The 17873-nt window shown below is 35.9% G+C and overlaps 1 protein-coding gene across 2 annotated transcripts in view; it reads left to right on the top strand.

Moving 5' to 3' along the window:
* SKAP2 (src kinase associated phosphoprotein 2) overlaps nt 1–17873 on the top strand; it is a 121547-nt gene that overhangs the window by 9727 nt on the left and 93947 nt on the right. Inside the window, exons 1-4 of one of the 2 annotated variants that reach the window (XM_033073312.1) lie at nt 627–696; nt 1457–1566; nt 2889–2914; nt 13049–13153. In XM_033073312.1, the coding sequence (XP_032929203.1) occupies nt 1553–1566; nt 2889–2914; nt 13049–13153 (145 nt within the window). In that variant the 5' untranslated portion in view covers nt 627–696; nt 1457–1552. Of the gene's footprint in view, nt 1–590; nt 697–1456; nt 1567–2888; nt 2915–13048; nt 13154–17873 lie in introns of those variants that run through there. The other variant, XM_033073303.2, reaches the window with a different exon arrangement.

The raw sequence follows: 17873 nt of genomic DNA, 5'->3' as shown, positions 1-17873 counted from the left end.
TGTGATTTTATATGTGCTTAATTTAAAGTACACTGTTGAGCTTGACTCCTTTGATATGGTTATTGTGTCTACCTAATTGTTTTCAGGATTGCTTTGGATATGAGTCTTTAGTCAGTCAGTGATTTCAGAGGCATTGTGGGAACACTTGAAAATACTGTAACCAGTAAGTGAGCTATATTAGAATCTGGGTAAGTGTTACTGCTGAAATAATAAATAACACAACCATCTTCGGAGCTTGAACTTCTGAAATAACGTGGCAGTAATATATGCATAAAGGCTATTTCCATGTTTTAGCTTTGTCTTTTGCTTTAGGTGATGGAAAGTAATTGTTATAGGACTGCAATTTATTAGGACTTACGTAGCATAATTAAGTGAGCAAGAATCAAGTGTCACCATAGGATTTGCTGTGCTAAGCATAAGTAGATGGAGAACAAATGTATCTCATTTAGAATCGAAAATGTCTGTTAAGTGTGCTGTGAGTAGGGCTGAAAATAATTTTCTTAGTTTTTCACAGTAGTATCAGCACAAACTCATTACAGCAGTATTTTGTCCTTTTTTTTGATGTGTATTTATTTTTCTTCTTTATTTAGATGTTGAAACATTTGTTTCCCAAACACTAAAAGGAGAAAATCTACCCAAGAAAGCAAAAGAAAGAAGGGAAGTTCTTCTTAAGAAGATCAAGGATATTAAGGCAAGGTAGGTGAACTTCATGGCTTTAATATGTTATAAAGTCACTTATTAATAACTTACAGTTTTTTGCAATCTTTTAATAAACATTAGCCTTATTAACAATTTAAAAATATGTCTTGGTCCTGATTTTTTAAAAAATCTGTATGGGTTCAAGTCTTTTCTTCTTGAAACTGCTACAATTTACTAAGAAATGGGATCAGAATGATTTGTCCCATTTGAATCGCTTAATATTCTAAAACCTGATTGCAGGCTAGTTGGGCAGAGCTTGCCTTCACCTCTGCTTTGGTAAGATTCATTAAAACATGAGAAATACAAGGTACTGAGGATACAAATTAGCTTGCTATCACCATACTCGGTGTAAGACAACAATTCAGTGCTGACTTTGCTTTACTACATATTCTGTTGTTTAGCTCTGAAAACTGAAACATAACTGAAAACTAAGTCATGAGTTTGTTTAAGCAAACTGCTCTGACAGACAAAGTAGAGGGCTGTGGGTGTTTTTGTTTTAATATCAAGGGTAATTTGAGAGAGTTCTATGGTGTATTAATTTCAGTCAGCAATTTAGCTAAAAAGATTGAGCTATACTTTCATTTGCACTACAGAATTTTCTTTGACAAATGTCTTCACTTATAACTCTTATCAACTAGGATATAGCCTAGTACTTGCTGTTCTTTTCACATAGCTGTTTTCCTCCTGTGTGATATCTCCTAAGCATTCCATTGGTAGTATGCTTCTGCCCCTGTGGCAACTTTTTTATAATTTCAAGGACAGCACAGTCATCTGGTGAGGGTGCTGACTGGAGGGAGACATAAGACGTGTCCCAGAATCTTGTATTTGAAGATTTGTGTTCCTTTCCTTCAGGATGGAAAAACTTAGGTAACTAACTCTTTCTCATATTCTCTTTTAAGAAAATAGTATTTTATTTATTTATTTCTTCTTTTCTGTTTTCTATTTTGGGTTATTGGGCTGTGACTGTGCACGACTTGCACGTACAGTGCTACTGACTTTTTTCTTGACTGACTGATGCTTTTTAGGATGATGAAATACCAAAGGGAGGGAACCTGCATTTATGAGCATATTGACACTGAATCTTTTGCTATTCATTTATGTGACCCCATGGTTTCACATCTTATTTTAATTTCTAATGCCTTCCTTATTTCCTGTAGTATTATTCACTGTTAACAGCGTTTTGCTTTTCATGCAGGCTACAAAATACACGCACATTGTAGTCTTCTTTGATTTTAACATCCCACATGTTGGGCTGTGTCTATTACTGCCGCTTGCTACCCTGGATTTCTGAGAGCTGGCCTTTCATCTCTGTTTGCATTTCTCAGTTTCTTATCTCTAGGCCATTCCTTTCCCTTCTGCTCGTTTCTTGCCCGCGTTTCCTTATTGACTAACCCTTGCTACTGCTTATTGTTCATAAAGATGATCTTGGCAGCTGCTTTTTATTTGCCTGTTAGTTCATAACCCATGAATGCTTCTTGAATGCCATTCTACATAACTCTGTCCTGATAATTTGTCTGTATCATCAAACTGCATTCTGTGATTATTTTAGTTTCTGAAATACCAAGATTTAGCTCTGAAGAAACAGTATATAAAAGTATGTTTTCCCTCTGGGATGATAATATTTTTTTGGTTTTCTAGGCATTATATAAGTTGAGATCTCCTTATTTGAAAAGGAATTCTTATTTAGAATGCTTTAATTTTTATTTTTCTGGTTAATTCTTAATAAGTTTCCATTATTGTAGCTCTACCCATATTTTTGATTTTTTCTTTTGTTTCCTATTGAACTAGCAGTTAATTTCAAAATATGTTTAATGGTTTTACTTGCACACACAAATTTTTGAAATTTGTGAACCTTTAGAAGGTTTACTAAAAGATGCTTTTGTGTGTTTTTATACTTTAAGATATCTGAGCAGATGTATGTTCCTAGAAAAGGCTGCTCAGTCTGGATTTGGTTTTGTTCAAGTCTTCCTTGAAGTGACTGGGGATTCTGTGAGCTGCAAAGGCAAAAGGAAAGCTGAGTAAATAAGCCAAAGTTGAAAGACTTGAGAATTTTCAAGGAAATCTTGCAGCGCTGAGTGTCGACCCCAAAACTTGTCGAAAACCGGTTGCTGTTCTGTTCCATGTCCTCGTGCCGCGGGTTTGCAAGCGTGCGTTGCTTTATGATGTTTCTTCTTCTTCTTTTTCCGCAGTTATCCTCAAGAATTCCCGGAGAAAGGTGAGTCCGGAGCCCTTTCCCCGCCGTTCCCGCCGCGCTGCGTTCCCGGCGCCGCCCGAGGCCGAGGGGACTGGCGCCCCCTGCTGCGGCCGGCGGGGAACAGCAGCGCGGGGCGCGCGCATCCCCGCGGCCGCCTCGGCCGATGCAAAGGTCGGGCTGGAGATGTAGCTCAGGGTTTCATCTATAATGGAGCTCGTTATGGAGCTTATTTAGTATAAATTTAGTAGAAGTGGAGCTTTATTAGCCAGAGTGCAGCCATGTCATGTACAGGTTTTTTATTTCTTTTTTTTTTTTTTTTCCTAGAGTATGCAAAGTAGCCTGCTTAGGAAATAACATTTTAGAGGGATTACTTATTTCAGCCTTTTTTCTCAACGTTGCAAAAGTCTTCAATTCCATAGTGATGTTTCTTTAACCTTTTAATAGGATCATCTCGTGGCAATATGATATTGGCTTTCGATCCACACTGAATGAATGTTTTCACAGTGCAGCGGGAGCTCAGACCTTTAGCTGGAGAGGAGATGATTTAGTGTGCAAGTAATGAAAACTGAAGTGTGGGTTATCTATTGTCTTCTAGTGGAGTTTAAACAAAGCTGCAGAGTTCAGTTTAGAGAAGACTGAGGGGTTTGTTGCTACAGTGTTCTGTTCTGTAACTAAACCTGGAAGGGCTCTTATTTCCATGATGCTAATTCTTGAGGTCATGACCTATAGCCTGTGGATGCTGGTATGAGGGTCACAGTGCGAGGTCAAAAAAGCCCATGCAAAGCTTCACTTTTTGCAGTGGTTGAAGAACTGTCTGTTTCTGGACAAGGAGGTTCAAATGTGTAGGCTGCAGCATGCCTCCTGAGAAAGTGAAAATATGTAAGTCATATTAGGCAAGTAATGTTGTAACAAGGCACAACAAGTTCATACATTTCTTATGCCTGTTTAAATCAAGTTATGCAGCCATAACAGTTCAACTGAAAGGGACAGCGCAACTTGAAACTTCCCAAAGATTCAAGATTGCCAAGATTCTGTACACTCCAACTATGTGATTGTTTAAAAATTGTGTTACAATAATTTGCTGTATTTTTATATTTCACCTCAGCACTGCTACAGAGGACAAAATGTAGTTTTTCTCTTCTTCTCACAGTCCAGCAGAACTGAGTGTGGGAAAGTAAAATGTTATTTTATTAAGAAAATTACTAACATGAAATTAGGTGAGGTGGTTGTTTCATTGCAAACCTATCTTTGGGAGAGCATGTTTTTGAAGATTTAATAACTTCCTAAGGCTCTGACTCTGTAATAAGTATGAGAGTTGCCTACAAAAAGCAGAGTTTGCATTTACTGCTTTGTGTAATTTGAAGGTCAAGAAAATTCTGGTCTATTTACTTTCTTCATCGGTAATTTGATTCAGAATTCAAATTATTAACAAAAATGAGATTTCATTATCTCTAGCAAAATGGATGATTTGATTTGTATAGTCTGTAATTGTTACTGCATAACTTGCTGTGATTCTGTGAAAATTATATTCAGTCTTACTCTTTTTATTAGAGTACATTTGATTCTTAAGAATGATATATTGCCTTTTAAAAAATTACCAGGATGTATCTCTGGTTCAGGTCATAGAACTTAATGCTGAGGCTTGTGAACACTAACACCTTAGTTTTCAGTATTTTTCAATAAAATGGAAGTTATACCATTGTTTTCTGCAAGCAGGGATACATTTCTCTAAATTAATGAGCATTTGCTGCATGCAGAAATATAAAAAAAAATAGGAGAAATAGGAACCTGCACTTGCTTGAAAATTATTTGAGGGAATGTTATTTGGTGGTATGAGTTGTGGGTATAATGTCCAGAGTTCAAGAAGTGTGTGCTGAACTTTATTTGGTTGTGTCATTTTAACTTTAGGGTTGTACAAATTAGGCATGACTTTTGTAGGTGTAGAACAAAGGACTCACATGGAGATAAGCAGTGAGATTCTTGGCCAGCTCCTAGTGTAACAAAGCTCTGGCAGCAGCTGAGGGAGGTCAGCTGTTGTGCCCATTTTCATACCTCTGTGCACACCTAGACATTTGAAAAATGGAAAATTTGGAAAGTATTGAAAACTCAGAAGGCAGTGATGGTCAGTTCCACCCCCTCCAGAGAAAGAAGAAAAACATATATGATAAAAAACATATAAGGTAAAAAAAGGATAATGTCTTTCTGGAAGAAAGGAGTGGTGGGAGCAGAAATTTGGAAACTACACTGAAACAAGCCAGGAAGAATAAAAACTACTGTGTGTATTTAAGCTCCATATTTACTGTTCTTGGTTTTGTGGTAGCAGTCACTCCATTTTTAGAATGTAAATAAAATAATCTCTGTTCTAGCTGAAAGATGTTATGTTATCATGGTCTAGTAGTTGTACTTCTTCAGCTGTTTTCAAGAATCTTGTGAGTTGTGACCTGTCATCCCTTCGGAGGCATCCAGAAGTATTTTTGGAGACTGAAAAAAGTGGACTAACACTTTCAAAATTCATGTATTTCCTGTAGGACATAATGATACTTGACTCTGCTCTCTCAAACAGCAGCTCCTTCAGCTTGTGAGTTGTTCCACAAGGATGTGTTGTGGGCATACTTTCCACGCCACTCTGTTTCATCACTGAGTGTTTTTGAAATTCCTCTGACTTTGCACGTAGTGACTAGCTGGTTTGACTAAATTATTTGTAAACTCTTGTTTTATGGGCTTTCTCCAATAGCATACAGAATCCTTCCTATCCATAAAGATAAAGCAAGGAGGTTTGAAAGAATAATAATAATAAAAAAATGAAGAGCATGTGTGCAAATAGAACCACGCTCTTTAAAACTACAATCACCCCTGTGCATCTCTCTCAGAAAGCATACATATTTCTTTGCGGCCCGATTGATGAATTTGAGGGCTTTGTTGAATCCTCCTTGAAAGAAGCCTTCTGATGTTGTCTGTCAGTTCAGTAAATACACTGACAAAAGCATCTTTTGTGTCTCTATAGACTGAAAAAAATGAAGCTTTTTAGGAGAAGTGGATACACATGCAAGTGAAAGGCACAAAATTAATTGTATGGGAAAATATTTAATTCTCATGTGTGATGTGTTACCTGATTGAATGTTTTTACAGTTGTGTTAATTTATGGATAAAGTTGAAAATGTATTTTATGACCAAAAATGTACAATTGCATTTATATCCAATCCACTGATCTTTCAAATTTTATTTTTTAAAGTTTTTAGGCATTTATTGTATCTTTTTTATTCTTAAATTGAAGAACCCTGTAGAAATTACTTTCTCTTAGACACTGCTACCTTTTTTCCTTTTAATATGAAATATTTGACTGTTTATATAAGCACTTTAAGCAAAACTGAAAAACTGTAGTCACACTCAGCAACTTGTTCTAGATCTTACAAAGTTTCAAGAAGAAACTTGAAAACAAAGGTAATTTGCATACAAATTGGATTAATTTTTTATAAGACTAATATTCCACTAAGGGTATAAAAGTCTGAACTTTGTCAAAGATTTTGACTTAATACAGTTTTTGGCATTTCTCTGTTTTGAGATTAATTGAATCAATACTGTGACTGCCAAAATGTTTAGTTAAAAGAACCTTGTTTTCAGTTTATGCTAAATATAGCACTAAAGTTGGCAGAAGCACCCTAAGCTCTAGAAACTGTATTTGTGTTTGAAGTTCACTTGCCATCTGTTCTATGCATTTATTTTAGTAAAATATATATTTTTAATCACTTTTCACAAAATATTTTGGCTCAATGTTGAAAGTGAGACACCAAAAGTACTAACCAAATCGAGTCATACTGTGGGAATTAGCAGAACCAGTTCCCCCTAAAGCACTCATTGCACCTCATATCTGATCTGCAGCACTAAATTATGCAGAAAAGTATGACAATACATTTTCTAACTAACATTTTTCATTCTGATAAAAACCAATGATGGTCCACTTTTTTTTTTTATTTCACTATAACATAATAGAAGGTAAATCTGTGTCTCTAGAGCATTGGTGTTATTCACTATATAATTATTGGGAGCACCTGTAGGAAACCTTTCGATGACTCAGATGCTTCTGGCTCTTGGCAGAGCAGAATGTGTCTGGAGCCCTTTGCTTCCTGGAGATAGTCAAGCTGTTAGAGTAGCACTATATGCAAAGGATTTATATTTTGTATTTTTTTCTCTTCTGTTTTTGTACAGAGGTCATATTTCCTTTTTATTTTTTCCCCATCTGTACAATCTTTTTCAAGAAATGGCAGCAAGTAGAAGTCTTTTTGGACTTGAGAAAGGGAGTCAGTATCTTGTGGTCGCCAGAGTCGCATGTGCACGCAAGTTCTATGTTTTGAACTTTTTACTCAAGACCATAAATACATCGTTAGTATTTAACCATAAATGGGAAAAATATGACTTGGTTGTTACCCAGTTCTTTGAGGATCATCATGATGTATTTCTGGAGAGACCATCAAATGCGTTATAAGTGTGCCAAGTACCACTCTATCCCAAAAGTCTGGGAGGTTTCATTATAGGCAAGTCACTATGTTGTCCCTTTCAGCTACACACAGCTGTTATCTGTGAAGTGTCCGTGCCAAGTGCAATTTCAAGTAACATGAGATACATCCACCAGTGCAGCACAAAATGGTTTTGTCCTGATATGCATCATAAGAACGAGAGGCAACTCAGCAAGCAAAAGTTGCTGTTGGTTTTCTTGCTTGAAGCATATTTGCTTGCAAACTTAATGTTGTTTCAGTATTAAGAAGTAGCTGCTAAAGAGTTTCTACTTGACCTTTAAAAACCAAGCCATTAAAAATCATCATGTTAATAGGGGACCCTAGAAGGCCCTTCAGGAATGAGTGTGTTGGCACAGACTACATGGCAAAGCATGCATTGAAAAATTGATTGTTAGAAGAATCCAGTTTTGCTGGGTGACTGGTGGATTGGGTCAGCAGCATCTTAAAAATACAGGATGCCCCTATCAAGGGGGCTAAAGTATACCCCTGCCAGCTTGAAAGCAGCTTTGTCTACTTGTTCTTATGAAAAACTGTGTAGTGAGAACCTTGCTTGGTCTCCTTGATGGCTTCATCCAGTCCTTTGTTTCATGGGTTCGTACTGCAGAGGAGATTGGACAGGAGGAACAGATTTCAAACTGCTGTGACTTGGGACCTTCTGAAATGGCAAGAAGCAGGGTGGTTTGACCTACATGTCTTTTTGTTTTCCTGAGTTGTTTTATTTCTCTTATACTTGAGCAGTTTTAATGCATCATTCTGTCTAGACATTTTTAGAAATAAATTGAAAGTGTTTACTGAGGATGCGAGCTAGCAAGCCTCTTTCAGAGGTATGGGCTGAAACATCTTGCTTGCTTTTTTTTAGAGTAAGTGGTGGAAGCAATATATTTAACGCTTAGGAATTCATTATTATAATCTCAGTGTTGCAGAAGAAAATGAATTCTTGGGGCAATAAAGTCTGGATTTTTTTAAAGCTGGATTCTTACAATGTGATATGGTCCTATTCATTAGATTGGGCTTGTACCAACTAAATGTGTTTGAAGTATTCAGAACAAGGGGTAGGAACTGAAGTACACCACTTGTTACAATGAAGAGAGTATGGTTTATGCTCCATTCCTAATGTGGTAAACTTACCCTTTGGTATGCATTATTTCCTGAATCAATAAATAAACTGTAATGGAAAAGGTAGCATTTAATAAGGAATGACATTGTATGGGGTTTTCTTTTCTTTACAGACATCATAAAATATTGATTCTGCTATCAAACATGTAGGAGATTAGTTTAAGTTGCAGAAACTGGAGAATAGGGTCAGTTCATGTACATATTTTTGTTATTGTGACTGTAAAATACCTACCTTTAATTAATCTATTTTTTCCCCAGCTTCCAGATAAATCATGTTATTCTGGGGAAACAAGAAACTATATTAATGAGCATCAACTCCATAATTATACTTGTGGCTGCATAACAGGGACACATTCATGTCATTTCTTTAGGCAATAACTTCTGTAAAGAAGTATTTTTAAACTGGTCATTAATTTTATGACCATAGAAATGAGATGCAAAATTTATGCTGTTGTCATTGGCATGGGTTCAAGGCACTACTGACATTATGTGTGATTGTAATGGAATGGCTGCCAACTAATGAGTCTATAGACATTTTGTTTGAGCAGGCTTTGCTTTTAGATGTTTGATTAGGCAGCAATGCTTTCAATTATGCCTGCAAATTGTATTGAATACATTTACCTGATGCCCATTGTTGCTTTGTAGTTCGGTTTTCTATTACATAAGTGCAAGTTGAATGCTTTTCTTTAATTTATTGATGCTTTTTGCGTGTATTTTTAGACACTTGGCACCTGAAGAGAGTAGTGGTTTGTGCTGCTCAACACTGACTCCTCTGACTGTTCAAGGAGTAACACACGGTGTTTCAAATGCAATTCTGACTGCTCTTACACCATAGCTGGAGTATAAACTTAAATGCAACACATTGATGGAGGAACATGTAAAGAGAAAGGGCAGAGATTGCTCTGAGTGGGAATGTAGGAAGCCTCTTTGTGAGCTGTCAGGAGCAATATCTTTATATATTAACAGCATACAGTCCTAAGATATCTTTTAACCCTGACAATACTAGGAGACAAAAACCCCCAAAGTTGATACCAGAAAGTAGTCCTTCTTTTATACCAGTATATAAACACATAGTGAAATGTTGCCTATTAAAACTCCAGAGCACAATGAGTCAGCTTTCTTATTGAAATGTCTGCAGTTCTTCTGTACAAATTAGATTATTTAAGAATTGTGTTTTTCAGTGTATAATATAAATTGATGAAAACTATTATTTATTTGCTACTATTTTTCTTTAGTCTAAAATAAAAGGAGGACTTTTTTGTTTAATCTAGTCCTGCATAAGTGGAGGTTGCTTGTACCTCTATCGAGAGTCTGTCACCTATTTTCCACATTTTTCATGTAAAGTAAAGTATGGGTACCTAAATGTAGTATTGTGTGACATAGGATATATATATTTGTTCTGAGTGTCTTTCTCAGTGAGGACTTTTTTCATGGAAGTTTTCAAGCCTTCTTTAGAATTTAACATCTGGAGAATGCTTTGACTGATGTAAAGCACTAAGTGTGTAATTTCTTCATAATACTCTCAACACTTTTCTTTTTTTGGTTGATTTGTTTTGAGAGCATTTTGAATTTGGATATTCTAGGCATAAAACAGAAACTTGTTTTATTATGAATCTACCTTTAGTGTTGCCATGATTTTTTGTTGTTTCAAATACAGTATATAACTGTGTCATGATTTTCATGGCAGTTGGCAACTAAAGCCCACATAGTCCCTCACTCATTTGTCCCTGTTGGGAGAGAGGAGATAATCAGAAGGCTGAAATTGAGAAAACTCATGGGTTGATAAGAAGTTGGCAGAATAGGTAAAGCAAAAGCTGTACACGCAATAAAGACATAACAAGGAATTAATTCATCTACTGCTGCTTAGGCAGGTGTTCAGCCATTTCTGGGAGAGCAGGACTTCATCACAAGTAACAGTGACTTAGAAAGATAATCATCAGTCTAAGTGTCCCCTACTCCTTCTTTTTCCCCCAGCTTTATATGCTGAGCTTGGCATCATATGGTGTGGAGTATCTTCTTGATCAGTTGGGGTCAGCTGTCCTAGCTGTGTCCCGTCACAACTTCTCGTGCACCCCAGCCCACTCAGTGGTGTGGTGGTGTGAGAAGAAAAGGTCTTGACTCTGTAAGCACTGCTCAGCAGTAACTAAAACATGCCTGTTTCATCAACACTGTTTTTAGCACAAATCCAAAACACAGCCTGATACCAGCTACTGTGAAAAAAATTAACTCTATCCAAGCCAAACCAGCACAATCTGCGATAGGTATATGGTAAGCCCTAAATATATATGTGTATGTGTTAAGAAATCCCTTGTTTCTAGGTCATCTGGCTTTTATATGAAAGTAAAGCACACAGGTTTACTGAAGCTGAAATCCTAAGTTTAATTGGAAAATGAATATGGTGGCTTAGTGGAAGAGCAAGGTGACAGTGCAGCTATGCAAACTTACATAAGAGCTTATGTGTTGCTGAGTGGGACAGAATCCTCTGGAGGTGTTCTTTCTACATATGTACTCACCTACTTGTCATCCACAAGTCTTACTCATTCAGATATACTAAGGTTTGCCATTCGGCCCATGAATTGTATGTGCTGGAGCGTGGTGTTTGTGGAATTGTTTTCTTCTAGAAATACAGCCTAATATTTTAAATTTATGCTGGCACTTCCATGAAGGTTAAATGATAACATGTTTATGCATAGCAGGTAAGAGGACACTTTTGATTGACAGCAGGGCTTACATATACACATATATTCTATGCGTTCTAGTACTAGTAAAATTTTAGGGTAGGAAAACAGTGGAACAATTTTGCCATCGTATAGGTTGTGAATATCATGTTTGCTCTTTTATATGGAGTGTATCATCTAATGAAGATATATATAGGCAAAGAGAGACAGGCAACTGGTCTCTGGAACCTAAGTGTGAAAGATGATCATGCTGGTTATAAATAAGGCATAATATTTTCTGTTCATGTGCTATCTGCTCTATGTTTTTCTGTTTGGAGGAAGAGGTGAATTCTGGAGAGAAATAATTTACTTTTGATTGGTTTGACAGGTGTGATGAAGTGCAAATATTTTGATCAGATTAACACGATGACTGGCGTGCTACTGGGAGAAGACTATGTCAAAAATAGGTTGGAGTCGGGTTCAGATTCACAACAGTTGTTAGATGGCATGGGAGCTTGGAGGAAGCTTCCCAATAAAAGCATACTAAATTAATGAAGGCAAAGCCTAGCTAGTGTTTGACAAGCTTTGGATTTAAAAGAACTCCAGCAAAGCAACTTTCAGGTTTTCTTGTTTTAACTCCATGGAAAACTTGCTGTTCTTTACAACCAGCTATGGTACTTTCTGGACATAGTTGCTGAATTTTCTATGTATTTCCATTATTAAATGGGAGAGGGTAAAAATCAACCATCATTAGGCAGTCCTAGTGATATCCAGTTTCTGTGTCTGTGAAGAAGAATATTTTCTCTATACATAGGTTTATTTTGGATTCTTAGAAATTAGTTTTCCGATCCAGCACTCCAAAAGGGAACACGTAAATAGAGAAGGATATTTGAATGTCTTTTTGTGTTTGTATATACCAAAAGGCAATGCTTGGACAATTTAGTGTTACATGATTTTCAAGAAATTTGAGGACCATTTAATCTACTGCGGCATCAACTTTATGATTCTGGTCTGATGATTTTTGTCATATTTAGTTTTTTCTCCTTCACCAAGATTTTATTTATTTTTTTTTAGGAGCAATGTAATTTTTTATTTCCCCCCTCTTCTTTGCCTAGATGTGTTAAACATATCTGAGAAAATATAATGAGTTTCAGGAAGAAGAAGTTAAATTTTGCCTAATTAGGTGAAAGCCTCAACTAATATTGATCTCACTATATCTTTCCCAGACCTTTGTGCTTATGCATGACACTGATCAGAGTGCATCAGATTAACTGATAATGTAGATTTTGTATCTATTTTAGCGGGACTCTCAGTTGGGCAAGGAATATTGACAGAATGCTGCATTAAGCCACAGGTTCATACCAGGTGTGCCAGACGGCAATTCCACTTCTAGTTTCATGGGAGGAATACACACACAGTTATGCAAAGCCGTGCCTAATTACTAAGAAAAGTAAAAGAGGGCAGAGGTCACTGCTGCCAACAGTAGTTTGGCTTTTCCTGGGAGGGAAGTTGCTGCAGCTCCATCCTGCACTAGGACAGGCAGAACTTCGGAGCCTGGTGCTCTCCTTTTTTCCTTCTGCCAGTATTTTCTCTTTCCCACCTCTTTGCTGTGGTGTTTCTTTCCTCCCTTGTGAGAAACTGCCAGCTGTGCAATGCTGGGAGCAGGTTCATTATATGACTGTGTTTAGGGAAACTGCTCCAGCAGCATTCGTGCATCAGGTCAGAAGGGAGCCTGACGGTGTCCGTGAGAAATAGGATTTTTTCAGTTCCAGATAGGAATTAATATCCTCCTTACTATCAGAAATAGTTTTATTCTGTGTGTTTGTGTGATAGACTATTTAACTAGCAATGTGTGTTGACTTTTACAGAGCTGGAAGATGAGGAAGAGTCTGAGAGCTCTCTTTCTTCACCTCCTGATAGCGCCTCAATAGCATCTGACCGATATGATAAAGAGGACGAAGCACCTTCTGATGGTATGTGACACTGTTTACCTTAGAAAGTACTAGATTTGCCAGTTTGCTATGAACTGATGTAATTGGATCCTTGTGATGCAAATGTTAGTGTTGGAAAACAGATAAACAGATAAGCAGCACAGCTGGACACTTTTCTTACCTTTACAAGAACCTTTAAAGGAACGGAAGAGCTCTCTCTAGTGGTCCTAGAGCATAGTGAAGCTCTCTCAAATTTACGCAGTTTCTCAACTCACGTTTTTTGATAACAAAGCATCTTCTGTAGATACGTATGTCTTTAAAGATAGATCAGTGGCTAAACCAGTATGAATATTTGTAGTAACAAATTGTTTGTTAATTCAACATTATCAGATTCTTGCTTAATTTTATTGTGCTACTTAATGGCTTACTGTATTATTTATCTAATAAATAATGAAACAGTTTATGTGATTGATATTTTTCTGCAAACTCCATGCAGAATAGGTTCATAAAATATTAAATTAATTATTCCTACAGTGCTTCCTTTCATTAAGACAGTCTTTTGTACAATGTTTTTGTTATATAAATTTTAAGTTTGGGTTTGCATTTAAAAAAAGTCTATGCTTTGTAGATGCTTTCCATGTTGTTTTATTTTGTATTCATTAAGTTTAATGCTTAATGCGACTGTTCTGAAGGCATGAACAATTGAATATTTCAACAGTTAACAAGCTTGCTTTAGCACAGTGTCCATATTTTTGAGATTAGTTTATTGTATACATAATATAAACACCTTCTATGGATAATATATGGCAGTAAATTAAGTACATGTACAAATAAATTAACGATGTATATTAATTTGTGGCACTGGAAGTTAGATAGACTTACTAGTGAATGATGTTTTCTGACATGATATGATGATCAAACTGTGCAGCTCCATCTCGAAATACAATTGCTGAATGAAAATATGCTTCCTGCAATGTAGCACTCCACATTTTATATTATCCAGATTATTCCCTTTGGAAACATAAATTGCTTTTATGAGGTATAAAATTATGTCTATTGCAGAACAGGGATAAGTCAAGTACATGCATAAGTGATAAACCTTCTAACCATTGATTCAGAATAATGCATTTTTTTTAATGTCCAGAACTCTGTAAAATGTATAACAATAATAATCACACTTTTTTTTTTTTTTAATATCGAGCTTATTGCATGTTGGCAGTGTGACCTTCTACTAAAAAAAGTAAAACCAGGACTTTTTGCTCTCTGGTTGAAATGTAATTATCAGTCAAATTGAGTATGGCTTTTAGAAAAACCAAGCTAATTTTCAAAACTACAGATGAATGCAACTTTCTATGTATTTATTTTTGCTTACAAACATAATCTTATCATTATTTCTAATTATAACTTAATAGCATGGTACTGATTGCATAAAGGCTAAGTGACAAAATTATATGACTATTTAATAGGAGATATGATTATAGAATTGTTTCAAAACAGTTAATCAAGAGAAAAGTGGTAATGTTCATAACCTAAATAATGAATGGCTGGAGAATGCTGATGCAAGAGTATGTGAAATGCTGTATGAGTTGGTACAGAGGGGTGATTAATTTTTAGCCTGTTTTGGAAGGTACGAGGGTAGGGTGTAATAGCTGCTCAGCAATATCTTGACTAATTCATACCAGTTTAGGTGCAATTCTTTTATATTTAAGGTGATTTTACCTTGCTGATCTTTCTGTATTTTATGACAAATCCTCTTTAATTACCTAGTGGGAATTTAGTACAAAGAAAATTTGAGAGAAGGTGGTAAATTCTGATTTGTAAATGCTTCATTTCTTGGAGTAAACAGTGTTCCTCTTTTTCTCTTTGAATGTCTAATGTGTCATTCTAAGACCATTTTGATTTTAGCATATATAATCCATCATTCCAGTCTAGCCACCTAGCCTGTGTATGAAAACGTATGTTGGGAAAATCTTATAAGAGGTGGACTGATCCCCAGAGGTGCCATTTGTTTCAGTTCTAATAGGCATAAATGGGTTTGTTGAAGCTCGATACTGTATTTTAGTTTTTTAGCAGTCTGTTAATGTTCAATATTTAAATCCTGCTGAAGAAACTGGGTCTGTAAGGTAGATGTCTGGTCCTGTATAATTACCAGCTCTCTTCCAGCAGGGCTCTGTACTATCTAAAACCTGGTTTGTGTAGGATCAAGACTCAGCGTTAACAGAGGGCCCTATCTGTAGGTAACCAAATTGAGGTGGTTTTTATTTATGCTTGAGTCCATTTCTATTTTTATGTAAAACCTTGTACATATATTTTCTGCTAAAAAGCCCCAAGGCATTTCTCTTTATATACTTGAGTTAGGCTGCAAGGTTTGTATGACTTGTGAAAGTGTCGCAATTTGACTTTGCGGCATTACTGTCAAAACATAATTTGTGAAGGCACACGCTTGGTAACAGATAAAGAATTAGTGTATTATGTGTACGTTACAGTCATTGTAAAATCCTGGAGTTTTTGTGTGACCTTTGTCTAATGGTGTATTAATTACAAGAGAGATAATCCATTTAACAATAAGTATGGGATAACTAAATTAGCACAGGTCACCTAAAGGCCTTTTGTCAAATCTGATTGTTATGTTGTCCTTTTGACTTTTACCTTATGGTAGGCACTAACAAAGTATCTAAACTTTGATGGATTATAAACTCTAAACATGATATGTATTTTTCATAATGCTAATGTAATTTTCTAGGTACTGAAAAGGTCAAACCCCCACGTCTCTGTGTGCATTCTAAGTCTGTCTTTCCTTTTAATATTTCTTTTTCTCTGTTCCTCTGGTTCAAAAGTTCACTCAGTTCCCAAATGGCCACCTAATTTTCCAGTTATTCCCTCAAGCCATATGTGTTTTGGTTTCTTTATGGTTTATTAGGTACTGTAGGAAAGTAGCATAAGTTATATCATCTAATGAAATTCAAGCACACTTCAGTGATGCTTTGACTTGATTGCTGGCAGCAATTAAATCACAATGAAAGAGAATGATGCATGGGCTTACACATCCAGACACCCTACAGAAATTGCAAGAGGGATAAAACACAACAAAACCCCCAAATAAAATAACAAACTGAAAAACAAGACGGACCAAACGAAACAGCACAGCCAGGCACTCTGGTCTTAACTTGATTTTTTTTTTTTATTGGCTAACAGCCTGATTGATAGCAAAATCATAACTTGCTGTATGCTAACAGGCAGAGTTCACTTGTAGGTTATTGTGAGCTGATAAAGGGTTAGATGGAGTTTTGATTTTCGCATTGGTCCTTGGTGCACCAGATTAATGGAATTTCAATGAGAGACTGGAGTAGTCACAGCTTTGTCAGAAAAACAGATGGAGATTCTATAGCCATGTCTGCTCATTAATACCAGTTGCCTGAAAGGTGTACTACTTCTCTATACAAAAGACTCAACATAATTGATTTTTGAGCGAGGTATTTTTTCACTTATTGATGACTAGGTTTCTTGCAACTTAAATGACAGGTTTTTGTATAGTACATTGTATAACAATGTTATGTCTTGTAATTTCTTATTCCCCTTCTATCTGCGTATTGAAGAATAGATATAGTGGGAAATAGATATGTCTTGATTAGTTAAAATCCAAAGCATACCAAAATACTTTAAAATTGAAATACCAATATTTTCTTTCAAGTTGGAAACAAACTTACTTTTGGTTGAGAAGTAAATGGGAAAAAAGTTACTATTTTTCATTTAATTTTCAGGTTTCCTAGGTATTAAATACAGGTTCAAATAACACTGTAATCTTTTATGATCTATAGGGATTTTTTTCTTTTTTTGGTTTATGGTATGGTGACTTGATTTTATAGTAAGAAATGTCACTAGTATTAAAGGACCAAACTCTCTGGCTTTGTAAGTGGACCTCTGAAGAAGACATGTCACTTTGGCTCTGCAGGGAGTATGTAATTGGATAATTACTGGATCTAAAAGATCACAGTGAATGGTGTGATGAAATAATTTAGATCATCACCATTTCTATGGAAGGTCTAGAAATGTTGCCTTGACAAGGTAAGGATGAAAGAAGTACTCAAAATGCATCTGGGGACTTTTATGCTCTTCAGATTATCATATTTGATTATATCTTATGAATAAAATATGCTCTTTAGTAGAAAATTTTTTAACAGTCTAAGAGTCTCTTATTAAATTTCCCCATCATTTTTTATGTGGAAGAAGGTAGGACTGGAGCAAGCAAAACAGGGCACAAATGAAAGGGTTGTGTTTTAACTGTCATCAAAGTGCAGTCTTGAAAATGAGCAAAATTTATTGCTCCTGCAACATGATTTTCTTGCTATAATTTTTGGATGAAGCAACAGGCTTCAGTGCTTTTTTTTCATTAGTTGCTTTGGAAAAGTTCTATACAAGTCTTTGCAGGCTGGAGTCAACTATTTTACATGATCTATAGTATTGACTTCATATGAGGATCACATTTTGCAGTTTGATTGATCAAGTGAGAATGAAAAATTGTGTGACTGAATTTTGCTGTTTCTTTTCACGTGTTATTCTCAAATACAAATACTGATTAAGCTTTTCCCCCCCCTTATTTTTCCTATTTGTTTGGCCTAGTTGTTTGAATAATGTCACTGAAGATGGCAGGTAGAGTTCAGTTTAAGGTTTTATCTTTGTGTATATATATATATTTCCCACTTTCTGCAACTACATTCCTACTGAGTTTATTTTTTAGGCTCTGTGTTAAAGCAAAAACTGT

The sequence above is a fragment of the Catharus ustulatus genome, chromosome 1 (genome assembly GCF_009819885.2).
Source record: "Catharus ustulatus isolate bCatUst1 chromosome 1, bCatUst1.pri.v2, whole genome shotgun sequence".
Taxonomy (NCBI): Eukaryota; Metazoa; Chordata; class Aves; order Passeriformes; family Turdidae; genus Catharus; species Catharus ustulatus.
This window is presented reverse-complemented; position numbering and strand designations above follow the sequence as displayed.